We start from the raw sequence: 19,308 nt of genomic DNA on the forward strand, positions 1-19,308 counted from the left end.
TAGTATTAAATGTATGATATTCCTTGTTACAGTGTCTATAGAATGGTCAGTGATATAATTCAAAGAGAGAACAATCCTCCTTTAGAATTTTAATATGAACTGGCTATAATACATTGAGAAGGTTCTAGATATGAAAATCATTAAATGTTTCCCTCTTTTCTATCCATCCAGAAACTCCAGCTTCCTCAACCAATTATAACTAAGTGCCATGAAATAGCACAATGGTGTTGAAAGTGACGTTAAACACCCATCAATCAATCTATAGAAACAGCAGAAAATAGACAATTCTGTTAAATCTATGGTGCATACATATGCCAATTCTTTGTTATCAGTTCTTTTATCTGATATTAACAACACTCATAAAATAACAAACTAAAAATGAAAAGGTAAATACTTTTATTTGGCAAAAATGTGTTCTATGGCAGTGATTGAGCTAGTTGTCATGCTGTTCTGTGATTGGACGGATAATAAGTAAAATACAAATGTTTAAATTCTCCTTACTTTACAGAAAAAACATTACTAACAAGTAAGTTCCAATAAAAAGAGAAACTAAATGACAATACATTCCTTTTAAGAAATTTATTACAAATGTTTTCTGAGAAAATAACAAATATTTAAACATTTGCAAATAAAAAAATTCATAAAAAAGTAAAAACAATGATACAAAATTACAAAATACAATGTTAAATCACAGAACCAGCTTCTCCTTACAGACTATATAGATTAGATATATGTTTTATTTCCACTTGGCCCCTGCCTGCTGTATATAAACAATCAATAATCAAGCCTGTCACAAATCTACTTTTGTTAATCCGGAATAATTTAAAGCATCTGGCCTGCGAATAGATGTGATTCATTTTTCAATACGAATCATAAGTATTAACCAATATTCTTGCAAGTAGTCAATTTTGTATTTTTTGTAAATTAAAAAAAAACTTGTTCTGAGGTAATAGAAGACGTCACCTACAGCAAAACATTTCAATACAGATTAAAAAAAAAACCACTATAAAAACAGCTAAAGCTATAAAAAGGAGGAAAGTTAGATAACAGTTAAAAGAAAACTATTCAAAAATTACACATAGAAATTTCTGACAGGCTTGATTTCTAAAAATATTTACAATTCAAAATAAGCAGCTGTAAAATTCTACAAAACAATACCTCCTAGAAATTGACAAAAATATATGATGTGTAATGTTCTACTTTATGTTGAGCAGTATATAAAAACATTTTTATTTTTTTTATAAAATTAAGTATAATTTTTTGATTGGTAGCTTAAAATGAAAAATGTGCAATAAGAAATAAATGAATGGAAAGAACAAAAGTGAGACAATAAAATTGGTCTGTGCTAGATTATCAAATTTCTTTACATTTCTCTTTCTAACATATACATTGTTCGTGATGGATTATTCAATTACAAAAGCTTACATTTCTTTCTAACATATACAATTATCTCACATACATGGCATGTAATATTTAAAAATAAATAATATGTGCAGTAATGTTTTTGTTTTTTTGGAAGCACCAATTAAGCAAATTTATTGAGCAATGCAAATTTCCTAAGACATGTTTTGTATATTCATTTTTAAAACTACTGAAAAATAAAGCAACATAAAAGTGTTTAGCTGTGTAAAACATTAAGCAGTGCATATTGTGGTTGTCCAAGTTTCTATTTGAACTGCATGACACTGACATGTAGGTTCTAGAAGAAGCAAACAGGTCCTGCTTCAAATCCAAACTCTTGGCCATCTGCCCCATAATCTTTAGGTGCAAAGTCCATGATTGGTAGGATTGAAACATCAGAGGCATAGACATCAAATATAGTCTTGCCCTCTCCAGAACGATCCTGCAAATATAAAAAATATGGGTATGAAAATACAATATATATGTTGTTTGCTGACAAATCTGATTTAATCCTCACATAATGAAAGGATATTGACAAACAAAAAACATAGATATATATTCACAAAGTAAATCCTTGTTAAAATAGAGCGTGTAATGAAAGAATTGAAATAATTAAAGAAAACTAAAGTCTTTTTTAATCCGAACTTAAAACATGTGTACAACACTGCTCCTGCAGGAATGTTTATTTTGACCTCAAGGTTTGATAAAAACCCAACTGACTTGCAAATTCAAATGTAACATCAAGCACATGTAACCCATGTTTTATTTAATTAAGAACATAGCTTTCTTTACAAAGCAAACCAGATGCTTCGCAGGGCGTAGCTTTATACGACCGCAGAGGTTGAACCCTGAACGGTTGGGGCAAGTATGGACACAACATTCAAGCTGGATTCAGCTCTAAATTTGGATTGTGATTAAATAGTTGACACAGCATAGGTTTCTGACACAGAATGAATGTGTTCTAATGAACTTAAAAATTTTGTTTTCTCTTAGAGCAATTCACTATGCTGTTGAATATTAATCCTCTCAAAAAAATGTTTGAAGAAATTTTCTTTTTATTTATGAAATTTCAAATGAGAACATTGAACCCAAGTTTTTTAATCACATCCCCTTTCCCTTATTCCAAAACTAATCTCAATTAAAATTTCTAATGGAGTTTGCAACAATAACTACTCATTTAAATACATCATAAAATATTAAGATGTAAAAAAACTGCTTGTTATCGCTGAATGGTAAAGATTATTTTAATTTATCTGTTGGTAGTAAAAAGTGAATATACATTGTATATTGTATATAACAAAGATTTAAGTTGATTCTGGACAAAGAAAGATAACTCCAATTAAAAAAAAATCTTGCAATTAGATATTTCTTGCTTACTATTCTGGACAAAGAAAGATAACTCTAATTAAAAAAAAAAATTGCTATATCACAATATTGTGAAATTAGATATTTCTTGCCATTGTGCAATACTGTGCAATTGAAAAGATTTGCTATTGCACAATACTTAATATAATAATTTTAGATCCTGATTTGGACCAACTTGAAAACTGGGCCCATAATCAAAAATCTAAGTACATGTTTGTATTCAGCATATCAAAGAACCCCAAGATTTCAATTTTTGATAAAATCAAACTAAGTTTAATTTTGGACCCTTTGGACTTTAATGTAGACCAATTTGAAAACAGGACCAAAAATGAAGAATCTACATACACAGTTAGATTTGGCATATCAAAGAACCCCATTTATTCAATTTTTGAAGAAATCAAACAAAGTTTAATTTTGGACCCCGATTTGGACCAACTTGAAAACTGGGCCAATAATCAAGAATCTAAGTACATTTTTAGATTCAGCATATCAAAGAACCCAACCGATTCATTTTTTGTCAAAATCAAACTAAGTTTAATTTTGGACCCTTTGGACCTTAATGTAGACCAATTTGAAAACGGAACCAAAAGTTAAGAATCTACATACACAGTTAGAATCGGCATATCAAAGAACCCCAATTATTCAATTTTGATGAAATCAAACAAAGTTTAATTTTGGACCCTTTGGGCCCCTTTTTCCTAAACTGTTGGGACCAAAACTCCCAAAATCTTTACCAACCTTCCTTTTATGGTCATAAACCTTGTGTTTAGATTTCATAGATTTCTATTTACTTATACTAACGTTATGGTGCAAAAACCAAGAAAAATGCTTATTTGGGTCCCTTTTTGGCCCCAAATTCCTAAACTGTTTGGACCTAAACTCCCAAAATCAATACCAACCTTCCTTTTGTGGTCATAAACATTGTGTTTAAATTTCATTGATTTCTATTAACTTAAACTAAAGTTATAGTACGAAAACCAAGAAAATGCTTATTTGGGCCCTTTTTGGCCCTTAATTCCTAAAATGTTGGGACCAAAACTCCCAAATTCAATACCAACCTTCCTTTTGTGGTTATAAACCTTGTGTTAAAATTTCATAGATTTCTATCCACTTTTACTAAAGTTAGAGTGCGAAAACTAAAAGTATTCGGACAACGACAACGACGCCAACGTGATAGCAATATACGACGAAAATTTTTTCAAATTTTGCGGTTGTGTAAAAAGAATGTCATGTTAGAATGAGATAACATGTGTTTTTAAACTTATTGCATGCTAAAACTACAACAGCATATCATCCTCCCTAACTCTGATTTTACACCACTGTGTTTTGTAGCTTTTTTTATATTATTATATTATATTGAGGAAATTAGTTTACTATGAAGCTGTATAATAAAATTTAAAAAATGGACCTTCATGTATGTTTCCTGTAGCGAGATATATGACATTTGACCTCAGTAGTGACTCTTAAAGAAAATGCCTGTACCAAGTTAGGAATATGACAGTTGTTATCAATTCTTTTGATATGACAGAGCTTTAGATTTTGCCATTTGATTATGGACTTTCTGTTTTGAATTTTGCTAGGAATTAGGTATTTTTGTTATTTTACCTTTCACTATAAGTAATGTTTTTATTTTCTGTTTTGCTTTTTATCATAGTTATTAACTTACTGCACATCCATCATTGACATTGCTGACATCAGTTGTGTCTATCTTTTCTTTATTGTAACCTTCAAGTGTGATGGCTTGGTCATAATTTGACATTTCTGAGTCAAACCATGCTATTGATTTCTTACAATAGTAAGTAAACTTCTGTGATGCTTCCAGACTACTTAAACGGAGGAAAGCCAATTGGACTTCATCAGGATATTCAATCTGTAAATGAAAAAAACTCATACTATCAAAGCAAACATAAAATTAAACAACTGGTAAAGAAATATTGAAATTTTGAATAATAAATGTACATTCATTATTATGTTTGAAATAAATGTCTTGATTATCGGCTAAAATCTCCTTTACTGTACACAAACTTTTAAAGTATAAAAAAGTGTATCTTCACACTGACGGCAAAAATATTAAAAATCTAATAAATTAAATGATCTACAGTACTCAACTAAGAATTAAATACAATGAAGCGCTCAACGATAAATTACAATGAACTAGTGTAATCAATTAACATATGTTTGAAGTATTCTCAAATATGAACCCATCACATAAATAACATGTTATATGTTAATAGACAAATTAGTAAATCTTACCGTTGAACCTCCTTTCATTTCACTAAAGAATGGATTGCCATCCTTGTTTCTTGGCCAAGATTTAAGAGGTGCCTGAAACAGAAAAAAATAAATGAGGATTGTATCCATAAAACAGAAACAGAATATTCAGCAAGTTTTCCAATTGTAAAGAGGGATAACTTTTGAACAGAAAAAGTGAAACCACCAAAATTCAAACTTGATTTGTGTTTAGTGGTAATAAGCATGTGTTTAATAGTCAAAGCATTAGGTTGAGGCAAATTAAAGACAAACTAAAAATAGAGAACATACAGAGAAAGACAAGGGTAAAACCTAATGCCTCCTCCTCTAAAGTGGGGGCATGAAATAATAAGGCTATGTCTTTTAAATAGTTTTAAGAAATTTAATTTCCTTTATATTACATTTTTAATTGTAAAAATTTAAATAATGCAACAATTAGGAGTTAAGTACAATAATAAACAGATTAAGAATTAAAAAAAAAGTTGCCATCAAAGTGATGTAATACTAATAAATATAGCTCCTTTGTCATTATGGCATCAACATAGCAAAATATACTAATTACTACACTTATCAGAAATTTTTGTTTGAAAAAATATACACAAATTTTTGACATGTCAGCAAAATATTCAAAAGACATATTAACCAATCACTAGAAGATCAGACAAGTATCTTTAGAAAACTTACCCCTGCTGATTTTTTCAATGGATGAACACAAGTCTGGCCTCCAGCCTCCATGTTACACCAGACTTTCATGGCATCGCTAGGAGAACCAAGATTAGGATCAACCCAATACCAACCTAAAATACATATATCCTTCATAACTTAAATCTGAGTAAACTGAAAACAAGATTTAAAGCTTGTTAGAAATGACTGGAAATCTTACATTCATGTTTTAGATTTTTTTTTTCAATTTTTTTTAATGAGTTTTATTCTTTTTCTATAAATTCCAGACTATTATCAGACAAAATGAAATTTTTAATTAAAAAATGTAAAGGGACATGTGAGCATACTCATATATGGTAAATAACATTATATATCACAGCAAATAAAAAATACTTTAAAATCATTTTAATCGTTCCAATGAAATACCTTGTTTTTTAAGACAAATAAAATATAATAATTTAAGATGTCAAAGACACTCTGTAATTGCACACATCTGCCATCATACAGCAATAGGTTTGTCAAGACATTTTAAATCGTTAGCATTGAGATGACAACTAAGTGAGAATGCACAAAAATAGAAATAGTTCCTTGTATTTTCTACTTTATCAAAATAACCGTTTATAGCCAATGCAATAAACAGAATATTTCACTCCCGACACACCAACAGTGAAAACTCCCTTATACACTATCTACAATACTTTGAATTCTATTATTTAGTTCAATGTTCTATGAATTGTCCACCTTAAAAAAATATTCATTGAAAATATCAACAAAACATTCATGGAATAGCCAGCAGTGTTTATGCATCTTACATACCATCTTTAGCGTCTTCATTAACCATTTGAATGTCACGGCAGGTTGGTGCTGGACTGTCTTCTTGTCCTGTAGGATATCTTATCTTCTTGACCTCTGCTCTAAGCTGATCTATCTGACTAAACAGTCTACTAACAACAAGAGTTACTCCTTCCTTCAGTTCAACCTGTTTTGAACCCATGTCTTCTACCATAACAGCCATATCACTCTGGAAGTCTGGTACAGACCTTCGTCTACGGCCATTTGAACCAGCTTTGTCACCTTGGTTTAAGTATCTACCAAGAAGTTCAGCTGGGAAGGCCTGTTGTTCACCTGGTGGTCCCATTGGCCCAGCTGGACCCTAAAAAAAGAAAATTGTTGTTTATAGATTAGCCATCAAATTGTATATGTCAATGAACAAAACAGTTGATACATTTCTATCTAGTTTAAAATTAAACTATGTAATGCCAAAAGTTATTGTTTTTTAGTAATTGCTGGAACCTTCTGCTCAATGACCCCTTCAGGAATTCTGTATTGTTAAATCCTTGTTCCATGAATGTATATAAAATAATGGCACTTTTATTTTTGATTTTTTTTTTTTAATTTTTTAGAAATATTAAGGGAGCCCACTAGGATGAGTCATATTTGAGTTAATGAATTAAGTACCTGGTATTCAAAAATAAAATCCCATTATTATTTTTGTTACAAATTTCTTTCTTTCTCCTTTTTTTTTAATATTTTAAAAATAACAATCTGGCTAATTTCCAGTATGGATTAAATCATACCAAATTTTACATTAAATCTATTCTTTATGATTAAAACTTTAATGAAAAGTAACTTACCGGTGGACCATTATTTCCCTTTGGACCATCAAGTCCCTAAAAAACAAAAAATATAACATTAAACAACTGATTGTTGCAACTCCAGCATGGAGAACATCTATAAATGTTATTTGTATTATGATAATGAGTCTATTTGTTGAATGTCTTTATAGATTATCTTTTGTTATCTCAACAAGATTGATTTTCTCGCTTGAGCCGGTCACGACGAAAGCGAGAAATGCAATCGAGGTGAGATGACCAATGATAATCTGTTTATCGCAATTTTACCTATGACGACCTTGTCAATTTCATGTCAATTTCATTAGCAACGGTCACATGGCTCCTTAGTTTCTAGCGATAATTGTTTAGTTTACTTTAGTTTATTAGAGAAAACTCAGCCGCAGAAGACTGCGTAACAGGAGCATATTTATATACACAATATTAATTACAACATAGTTCATAATATAAACAGAATACATTTTTAAATTATACATCTTCAAAAATAAGTTTGTGTTTATTACAGTTTTAAATTAGACAAGCATCTTTTCTCATCTCCATCTCAAGCGAATAGCAAGATATGAAAATTATCACAAAAAAAAGATCAAAGGAAAAATCCACAAAATAGCGATAATATTAGTTCCATCATCAAAGGTAATCCAATTCAGTGTATGAATATAAGTATTGGCAACTTCACCAGAAGTTAAAATTTAAAGTGCATATCTGTCAATGAAATTCATATTCACAGCAAAAAAAAATGTCATTATCTTTAAACTAAGCATGAACCGGCAACAAAATAAACAGTGACTAAGATGATCCATCTATGAGAACCAAGCAGTATGACGAAGGTCAAATAAACTTCCTGAAGAGAAAGAATGATGGACTGTTACTCTCGGCTTTCAAATATGGTCATGACCATGTTTTAATCAGTTGAGTATATAATAAAAGAATTATACTACTCGTCTAAACATCAACCCAACAATGTTAGATCTGTAAATTTGCTTTCGCAAATTTTTGGTTCTTCCCTCGCCGGGATTCGAACCCATGCTACTGTGATATCGTGACACCAAATCGCCTGCACTGCAGCCGTCCCACTAGACCACATGACCACCTGGGCTCTCAAAAAAAGAGCTTTCGGTGGGCATGTGTTACCTTTCCACGTCAGTTTAAATCTAGCGGCGTACTACAGTACATGATATATAAGGCATGAAGATGTTGTTGTTACAGATCAGCTAAATTATCTATAGTAAAGGATCCTACAAATTAATGTAAGATACAGTCACAGAAAATAATTATATTCATAAGTACGTCTGAGTCAGTGACAACCCTACAACAGATGTATCCATCGGATCGCCATAAATGATGGTGATACATGGCTGTGTACATAATGTATATACTACTCGTCTAAACATCAACCCAACAATGTTATATCTGTAAATTTGCTTTCGCAAATTTTTGGTTCTTCCCTCGCCGAGAATTATATACTAATTAAAGTGCAAAATATAGTTTCAAAATAGTCTGTCCAAATTATTCATTTAAAATGTGAAATACATCTTCCTTTCTGGTTTCTAGTGCAGCAAATTCAGTCAGTAAAGCATCTGCAGAATTGTGATGATTGGTAACACACAATATACAACCCTATATAAAGAGAAGATGTGGTATGATTGCCAACGAGACAACTCTCCACAAGAAACTGAATGACACAGAAATTAACAACTAAAGGTCACCATAGGGCCTTCAACAATGAGCACAGTTCATAGCATAGTCAGATTTAAAAGGCCAGTCTATTATATTGTCATACTCACTTGTTCACCTTTAGGTCCTGGAGGTCCTTCTTGGCCCTGAAATATAATAAACACTTTATAGTAATCATAATTTAGTTCTGGTCTGTCTATGAATCAAAACAATAGAAAAATATGATGGAAATAAATTTTATATTCATTCTGCTTCAAAAATGGAGTTTAAATACAACATCCATTCTAGCTTATCTAGTGTTGGCAAATAAAACTTGAAATTATATACCAAATAAAAAATCAACCACAACCAATACACTTAATAAAATTTTCAATAACAATGTCCTATAAATTTACATCTTCAGTACTTTTTATAGTAATTCATAATTTCCATGCTAAAGAATTTTCATAGTTTCTTCAATTTTTAAGGTTAACTTTTGGAGTCAAATAATATCTCTGCTTACATATTGCTTATAAAAAGTATGCCAAAACACATAATTAACAGATCCATATTTCTTAGTACATATGGTTTTCATCACATATGTATAAGCTATATATGTTAAATAAATTACTTACTGGTGAGCCTGGCATGCCTTCCACTCCCATTAATCCTGGTGGTCCATTTTGACCCTGTAAAATAAATTTGTCTTAAAAATACGCACACAATTGACAAGTATAAAATGAGTAAAGCAGATAAAATCCCTAATATCAATGCACTATTTTCTACCAGACAGTTACCACAACTGGCTTCTTATTTTAGTAAATAAATCATTAAGTGGACAATTATAAGCTTAAAAGCCCTTAAGTCATTTCCCCGGATAATCAATAATGAGTACTTGAGTACAGTGCTTGCTAAGTATCTAATTTTAAATATGAACACATTTTTATAATCAGTTTTAAAATAACTTACTAAAGGTCCACGATCTCCTTTCTCTCCTGGTGGCCCTTGGGGTCCAGGATGTCCTTTTGGTCCAGGATCACCAATTACACCAGGTGATCCAACTCTACCTGTATTTCCCTAAAAGACAAAGTTATTACTTTAATTTGACTATTACAGGTATGTGTGATTAAGTTTTTTAACAATACTTTAAGTGATAAAAACCAAAAGTATCAAATCTGTATGTAGGTTTGCTTTTCTATTTTAAATGTAAAACATCCACCCAACAAAGTAAATGATTTTTTTGATAAAATACATATAGTGGCTATTTTATACAATTTATACTCATATCAACTCCAACTTTGAACAAAATTAAGAAGCAAAACAATTGCAAAGAATATCACAGCTTGGATAGGATCGAAAATTAAATGACACATATATAAACCTATTAGTACATGTAATACAAAAATTATGAATAAAAAAACATTAAAGATTAGAAATGTCAACAAATTTTCTGACCAATGTAAATGTTGGAACACTGAGATCCATTTTACTAACCTGACAATTGGATTTGTATAGAATGATCTTACCTTAATACCCTTCTCTCCTCTTTCTCCCTTTGAACCAGATGGTCCTAGTGGTCCCTACAACATACAAAATTACCACAATTTAAAAAGGTAATTAGGCCAAATAATTGTTATCCTACCACCTGGCACTATCTTTTATAATCAAAGTGCTGGATAGCACCTCTGGAAAGTTGCAACTGTATATGTGTATTATTTCAAAAAGGGTATAGACATGTATTATTTCAAATATGTATTTAATCACAGTTCGGATTTTTCAAACCAAACCATTGTCTTGCCAGCAATTTCCAAAAATCACTTTTTATGTCCTATTTATGTGCATTATGTTTTCTAGTCTGTGTGTCTGTCTGTCCATCCTTCTGTTTATTCGTCTGTCTTTCCCATTCAGGTTAAAAATTTTGGTCGAGATAGTTTTTGATGAAGATGAATCTTAGTACACACTAGAACACACCCTTGATATGGCGGGTCCATGACTGAATAAAGGAGTAGGGGCAATAAGGCCCTTATTTGGCCCAAAAATTACTGCAAATTTAAAAGTTATCACACATAATCTTTAATTACTGAAAACTTGACCAAGGTATAAGGTACAAAGAAAAACAAAACAAATTTGACATCGAACAAGTTACCATGGCAACAAATCATGACCTAATTTGCATATTTTGTTAAATTTCGTGATTTTCCTTGTTTTTTCATCAAATTTTAAGTATATTTCAGATTGAAAAAGTATGTGCGCACCCAAGAAACAACTTTATATTTGGTGAGATTATGCCAATTGATATAATAAAGCTTCTGTTGAATTATTTTGTTGTTTCTCGGCTGCACAGGATGTTTCCACAACGGAAATTAATACAGAAAACTGCATAAATTCTGTATTTTTCATCGTTTTTGTGAAAACAGTACATATCATGACGTAATTGTGACGTCATCAGATATAAATCTTTATGTTTTTCATTTATATTTCTTGACCCTATGCATTTCTAAACATTATGTGTGAATTTGAAATGGTTATTAAACATTTTATTTTCTTGGGCTAAAACTAGGCCTTAATGCCCCTACTCCTTTAAGTATGTAAGCCTTATTTTAGTAATGGGATTGTCATCTAATAAAGTCATGCCTATTATAAGATGCACATTTGTCTCTGCTTTCAAAATCTTTCTGTTTGAACCCATCAACCTGGAACTTATCAATTATTGGAAATATTAATTATTTGGAAAACAAAGGTCCTTGAATGGAGTATGCTTTAATCAACAGCATTGTCCTATATCTATTAATTTAGTTGTAAATAAAGTTTAATTCTTTGATTCGCTGTTTTATGTCATGCCTGCTAACAAATTGGAAACTGTAAGCCTTATTTTAAGTCCAGATTTTTTGTATTCGTATTGCTTTTTTAAAAAGTCTTACTGCTTTAAATACTACAATAGGGAACAATTTGAGAATGATTGAATTTAGTAGTGTCAACCCTGTGATTATGACCCGTGTATATAGCAAAATCCAAAATACATCATTTGGTGGTGCGCCTGTCAGATGTGGAACTGATAGATAAGGTATTAGGTAACAGGTGAATATACTATTGGTATGGGTATGGGATTCAACCGGGAACATGTTAATTATTGGCAATATTAATTATGTGGAAAACAAAAGGGTCTGGAGTGGTGTAATTTCTAATCTACACAATTGTCCTATATTAGCTATATATAAAGTTGAATTCTTTGATTTGTCATTTTTACCCGATGATGGCTGACAAATTGGACCTCATTATTTTAGTATTAAAGATGTTCCCTATGATATAATCTTTTTAATTTTAATGCCAATTTAGTGTTTTTAATCCATTTTCATGGTCCACTGAACACAGAAAATGATAGTGCAGATTGGGCATGCGTGTACTATGGACACATTCTTGTTTTATATATCTATACTTCTAAATCTAAAGACTGGTTTTATGTTCACCTAATCAATGTGTAACCGAAGAAAGCTACAAGTCAAACTTATATATAAGGGTATATATACTTGATAGGTTATACTGAAAATTTCACCCCTTTACATCTAGAATGGTAAATGTGACGCTAACAAACTTATTAAAACTTGACTTGTGTTTTGCAGTTATAAGCATTGCGTATTAGTTCATAAAATTTGGTTCAGGCAAACTAAAGTAAGAGAACAGAAATCAATTTTGGGGATAAAAAGTTCTGGATCCGCCACTTCATTGTTTTAAAAGCACCAAGAAAGTCATTTTGCTAGTACATGGACAAATGTTATTAAATCATTTTAATAATTTCTACAGCACTTGTCTTTAACGTGATCTCAGTCTTGATAAACTGAACTATAATATTCTTAGAAGTAGATGATGACTCGGTTGCTTTTAAATTATATGGATGCTATGATACTAATTGTCATAAAGGCAATGTTTTTCTGTTGTCAGTTTAATCCACATGAGCATGTTGAACAAGTGAAGGTCCTTATATCCACATTGGAATGTGAAACAGCTAGTATCTAAATAACGGAATTAAAAGTTTTCAAATGATTTTTGGCATCAAAACTTTCAGATCGATGTCAGTTTGACAAAAACAATGCACTTTTCTATTACAGCCTGTATTTACCTTAACTCGTCCTTGGCGTGAGACATATAAGCCATATAATTATCGATTATTTTAAATTTTGTCACCTGTCTATTGCTAAAATAAATCAAACCATTATCACTTGTAAATTATCCGACGGCGACAACTTGGTCAAATATCAACTTGTTCTCGCAAACCGAACACTTTCGATACACTTGGGCTTTTACTTATTCAATAATAAACAGTCGTAAATATCGTATAGTAATAATTAGTGCTGGAAAATATTCATTTATGAAATATTCATGAATGAAACACTGTCTAGCATAGATTTCTTTTGATTTTCTCTTCAGCCAATGGCCGATCCGCAAAGTAGTGTTTGTGATACTTATTTTCAAAATGAAGTTAAATTCATCTGAATTGTCGGTGAACATTCATTCCTTTTTTATTCAAGCTGTATTCTTTTCAAAAGAGTAGCAACTCTAAATACCCAAGAATCAGAATTCGAACACTAGTACTACATTATCTTGGAGCAGAACATTGCGATAGTCTGTCTCACCGGAAGTTGAAGCAGACGCCTAAGGAAAGTAGCTATAGCAAACTTTCCAAAAAAAATAAAAGTCATCATTACTGATCCAGATACCATTATCATAAAGGCTTAATAAATCTTATCTAAATAAATATCTTGTCATCTCTTCATGCAATTTAACTCGTTTTGAAAATCATACTCTTGAATGTTTTTAGCTGTTGTTTTTTCTTCCATTGTTGGTGGTTGATGTAAACTGTTCAGAGGTCTCATTTCTTTCTTGGTCAAATCTTTACAACATGAAGTCAAATTTTGTCCAAATTTGTTTTGTAGCAAAATACCTTTACCTCTTCATTCAACTTGTGATACCACATATACTTTCATAATACTAATTGAATAAAATCTTGAGAGTGATGTTTACTTACAAGAAGTCCCTGTTCTCCTGATAACCCAGGTGGTCCTGTGGAACCAGCTTCTCCCTAAAACATGCACATTTATATCATTAATTCATATCGCGGAAAATCAGTTTCTACCCTTCTTTACTTTTTTGTACTCATTAAGGACACATAATTTTCAAACTACATTTGGCATAAATTGCTACCATATATGAATTTGTTATCCATATCTCTGTTCTCACATAAAAGAAAACACACAAACAACATTGTATATACATTATACATTAAAATTGACATAAGCCTACATATTGTACAAAAGTAAGGTAAATTGAGTTGTCTTTTTTCTTAGAAATAGGTTATAGGTAGTATATAATAGCATCATGGATGCGAGATATGAGTAACTCTTCATGACAGATATTCTTACATCATGTAAACATAATTGTTGGTTGCTGTTGATTTAAAATATTTGTTTATCCTTCATTTGACTATAATAAAATCAGCCCATTGTTTTTCTCTTTTGAATTGTTTCCCATAGTCTCATATTGATTGGGGCTCCATATAGCTTATTATTCTGTATGGGAATTATTGCTCATTGTTGAAGGTTGATGTGTTCATATCTTTTCTCTTCAGTCTATGGATAGATGACTTTTTACTCTTTAGCCTATGTATAGTTGACTACTTTACTCTTTAGCCTATGGATAGTTGCCTACTAAACTCTTTAACCTATAGATAGTTGCCTACTAAACTCTTTAGCCTATCAATAGTTGCCTACTTCAGTTTTTAGCCTTTTGATAGTTGCCTACAACTCTTTACTTTATTTTCATATAAGGTTATATAGAATCAACTGAAAAGCTAGATACACATGTAAACATAAAACCTTCTTGAAATTAATATTTATGTTTTCAATTTATAAATAATCTAAATATTTCTTTAGCATTTATCACTGAGATATAGCCTTTTTGCCCTCTGAACACTTATCAATCAATCTTACAACATTTGCTATCATAGATTAAAATCTACTTATGACAAACACTGTTGTATACATACCACTGGTCCTGGATTTCCTCTAGGTCCTGAAGTTCCTTGTACTCCAGGTTGGCCCTAAAGTAAACAAAGTAATCATTTTAATATTGACTTTCCATCAAAAGGTATGTTCAAATAAAGAAATCTTTTATAGTAAAACTTGTTGATTCTTTGCTTACATTAATCGCTAGAAAGTCTTTTTAAACATATAAGGTTAATAATGACTATGCAGTCAGATCTACATCAATTTTTTTCATAGCCTTCGGGGACAACTTCGGGAAGGGTTCTAAATTTTTTAACATGTTAAAAAATCCCCGAAGGTGCGTCCGATGTTGAGGGTTCCTATTGAGTTCGTATCACCATCCTCACCATCGTAATGTCACCGGGAATGCATCTTTGAACATCGTATTGCATTCGTGTTTCCATCGTTTCCATAGAGCAGTTTTGACATTACGATGTCTACACGAATGAATCACGAAGCTATCCGAAGGTCTTATGATGGCAACACGACTTCATGAAGACCTCTTAATTCCGTCGTGTTTCCATCGAATAAAAATACGAAGGCGACAAGATGGAACTACGACGGCAATAAATCCAGCTAAATGTTAGTTAATTTTTGCGCTAAAATACATTCAAAGTGCCATGCGCGATATGCACTGGTCAGTCTAGTACGACAGTTAAAAAGACGTTCACAAAACATGGAGCTCATATCCAATGATTCTATGAGAACAAGAAAGGCGACAGCGTTGTTTCTATTAATTCAAATGGAACAAGAAGAGCAGCTATTTCAGGCTCAGGATTTACTTTTACAAGTAAAATATTATTTTTTGTCAATTTTTCATATCAAGTAACATAATGAAAATCATAAACGCGACTCGGACACCAACACTGCAGGTACACGTTTATAGGGAAACCAACATTGTCTTATCGGGGCCTTTAATAGCTATATATGATGTATGGGCTTTGCTCATTGTTGAAGGCCGTAAGGTGACCTATAGTTGTTGATCATTTGTGTCATTTTGGTCTTTTGTGGATAGTTGTCTCATTGGCAATCATACCACATCTTCTTTTTTATATTTTCTTCATTATTCTGATTTGTTATGTCTCGTCTGAGTTGTTGTCACCCGAATGTTTACTCCATAATCATTTTGTTTTCTATGTCTAATTTTGCCGCATTTGTTGCTTTCCCCACATCCTTCCTTTTGTCTATATTATTATGATAATTATTCTCCTGAAAAGAGCTCTTTTTGAATAAAAGTGATCAACGAACCCATTACCTTACCTTTAAGATATGTCAGTAAAGATGGGCATAATTATGTGTGATAATTCAGACTAGTGCACACATTTTACAGTTCAAACAAGGCAATTCCGAGCGTGGCATCCCCCCGTATGTAACATATTGGGGATAAATATGGACACATGCAGAAAACGGTAAATTGAATATGCATATTTGATACATAAACAATTGTTTTAGAAATCAACCAAAACATTCAGTAACTAGAAATACTTTTAATATTGTCTTTAGAACATTTAGCAGGTAAAAATATGAGCAACCAATTTCCTGTGTATTATGCTATTTCAAGGAGAAAAAACAAGTCCATCTGCATGACCTTTACCTTTGGCCTTGAACGTAAAAAATATCAGACCATTACAAGAAGGAACAATATACCAAATGTGGTTAAAATCTTTTGAAGTATATTGGTTTTAGAGAGTCCACAAGGGTGATATTGCCTTGTATTACAACTGCCACTGTGACCTTGACCCTTGAACTTAAATTCAATAGCGCTTAAGATATTCTTAACGAGTAACACCATACCAAGTTTTGAGCATTTTGGTTCTAGAGTGTCCATAACAATTTTATCTACACGCAACTTACACGTAGTAGGCGAGGGGATAATAAACTAACTTTTATAAGAAGTAGACAAAAAGATCGATTTCCTGCAATGCATTCGCATCTCCCTGATTTTGGTGGCATTATATGCAGAGACTCAGAGTCAAGTTTTACCCTTCAAGCCCACGGTCTTCCGTCTTATGATTAAACCAGAAATAAAATGTACAATATAATATATATTCAATATTGATCAAACAATTTTAAATGCGTGATGCCTTCGGCATATAATTTAAATGCATCGTAAGCTGTACAAGACGTATTTTAGACATCGTATGGCCATCGCGCCATCATCGTAATCCATAGTGTAGCCTTCGAAATCCATCGTGTAGCCTTCTTTATCCATCGTGTAGCCTTCGAAATCCATCGTGTAGCCTTCTTTATCCATCTTGTAGGCTTCGGCTGAGATATGAAGCTTAATTACCCGTCTTCGGTTAACTTTCGTATGTCCATCTTTTACTATCGTATATAGTTTCGGCACCATCGTATAGACCTCGCCATTCGTCGTACTTGCTTCGGTCACTTTTTGGTATTTTAACGTGATCGTGACCAACTACGTTGAACTTACAATTTTCGCATTAGGGTGTTCATCGTATATAAAAATCGGGACAGTGTGACGCGGGCATAAAAATATGTGCTGTCCAACTGCTTTTTGAATATGATTTTTTTAGGTAGTACTTACTGGAGGTCCAGCGGGTCCTCTTGGTCCAGAATTTCCTTTCATTCCTTGACTTCCTTTAATTCCAACTTCTCCTATTGCCCCGGGTACACCAGGTGCTCCTGAGTCTCCCTGCAAATAATATTGTGTAAAATTACACCAATCAACATCAAAAATTACTTTTTCTAAAAGTTTGTAACTTAAGCTATATTCCACACACATTATCAGAAATACATTTATTGTCTATATTGCAATTTGACAAACACTAATTTTGATCATTGAGAAGCTTAATTATTCCTCAACAATAGAACATTATTAAATTGTTCAACTGACTTTTACAGAGTTATCTCCCTGTAATGTAATGAACTACCTTAAGCAATTTCATTGGTTCTCATCATACCTCCTCCTTAATAGAAGAAACCATATTCATGTCATATTTCTCATTTCACGTGCTAATAACTTTTATTTTCAAATGTGTATGTCTTACCTGTTTTCCATTTCTTCCAGGTAATCCTGGGTCACCAGGTGAGCCAACTGGTCCCTGTAATTAACAAAATTGGTTATAACCAAACAATTATTAAATAAAGATGAATTTAAAATGGCAAAACATTTGTATGCTTATTTTAAAGGTCTTGTTATGAAAGTTAGTGACAGTTTGAATTCACATGAAAATCAATAGTGACATTTAAAAATAATTTGACTGATTTATTGATTCAATCATGAATTTATTTTTGAATCTATACAATTAATTTCTTAAATGTACAGGAAATAAATGGTCTTATTGGGAATCATACCACATCTTCTTAATTTAACATTTGATATGTTTGATAATTGAATTTTGTAACTTACTGCTGGTCCCGGTGGTCCCTTGGCTCCTTCTGGTCCATCTCTGCCTGACTCTCCCTACAAAATAGAAATTGGGATGCAGTATACCTTGAATGCAATCTAAATCCTCAATACAAAGTATAAGCTTGCATTTGTACTATGATAAATGTCCTTTGTCAAATCATATACAAAAAAAAATATGAATCTATTGGTACAACCTAAACCTCTGCCCATGATCAATCTAAGTAATTCTGTGTTGCAAAAAAAAATATATAAATGGTTTCAGTATTTCACAACAGCATTTAACATTAAGTTTTGTGTAATGTACTGCCTTGTCATAAGTTTTCCATACAAGACAAATTTCCTTTGAGGTCTAGATACTGTTTTGAAAATTGCTGCACCTAAGGTTAAGTCATCAATATGCTTGAATGTTCATTTTACTTCATGACCTTAAGGTCAAGTTACAGTAAATGGGCTATGTCGCAGATTTCAGTAAAATTTGGTATACAACTCTGGCTCGATGAACTTCAACTGAAAATCGAAAAAATATTGCATTTATCTCAATTATCATTTGAAATATTACTTATTGAATTCTTACAATATGGGTGAACATTTGTATAGAAAGGACATAAAATCGGTGAAAAACCTTCTAATTTTTTTCTTAAAATCGCAAAATCTCTAATTCTACTCCATAGATTTTTCTTAAAAAACTATATGTTGTTGTTACATAAATTTTCGTTATAATGATGCAAAATAAAGATAGGGTCACCGACTTCGTTTTTACGGTATACTTCATTTAAAGTTGCGTTCTTTGTGAAAAAAACCAACAAAACGTCGAAATAATCGTAAGGTTATTGCGTTGCAGGCCGTAAAACGTTGATTTTTGACGTTTTTCACTACCAACAAGGTAACACATTGATTATTAGACAAAAAACGAAGTCTGTGACCCTATGATTAT

At 31.8% G+C, this 19,308-nt stretch overlaps 1 protein-coding gene across 1 annotated transcript in view; it reads right to left on the reverse strand.

Annotated features, from left to right (window-relative positions):
* Positions 1-379: 379 nt before the first annotated feature.
* LOC134705706 (collagen alpha-1(I) chain-like) overlaps positions 380-19,308 on the reverse strand; it is a 73,680-nt gene continuing 54,751 nt past the window's right edge. The window contains exons 47-61 of the mRNA XM_063564427.1: positions 18,375-18,428; positions 18,013-18,066; positions 17,550-17,657; positions 15,004-15,057; positions 13,987-14,040; positions 10,490-10,543; positions 9,933-10,040; positions 9,599-9,652; positions 9,095-9,130; positions 7,314-7,349; positions 6,496-6,832; positions 5,701-5,813; positions 5,020-5,091; positions 4,433-4,636; positions 380-1,843 (exon numbers count right to left, since the gene is read on the reverse strand). Coding sequence (XP_063420497.1) covers positions 1,700-1,843; positions 4,433-4,636; positions 5,020-5,091; positions 5,701-5,813; positions 6,496-6,832; positions 7,314-7,349; positions 9,095-9,130; positions 9,599-9,652; positions 9,933-10,040; positions 10,490-10,543; positions 13,987-14,040; positions 15,004-15,057; positions 17,550-17,657; positions 18,013-18,066; positions 18,375-18,428 — 1,482 coding nt within the window. The 3' untranslated portion in view covers positions 380-1,699. The remainder of the gene's footprint in view (positions 1,844-4,432; positions 4,637-5,019; positions 5,092-5,700; positions 5,814-6,495; positions 6,833-7,313; positions 7,350-9,094; positions 9,131-9,598; positions 9,653-9,932; positions 10,041-10,489; positions 10,544-13,986; positions 14,041-15,003; positions 15,058-17,549; positions 17,658-18,012; positions 18,067-18,374; positions 18,429-19,308) is intronic.

Source organism: Mytilus trossulus, chromosome 2 (genome assembly GCF_036588685.1).
Source record: "Mytilus trossulus isolate FHL-02 chromosome 2, PNRI_Mtr1.1.1.hap1, whole genome shotgun sequence".
NCBI lineage: Eukaryota > Metazoa > Mollusca > Bivalvia > Mytilida > Mytilidae > Mytilus > Mytilus trossulus.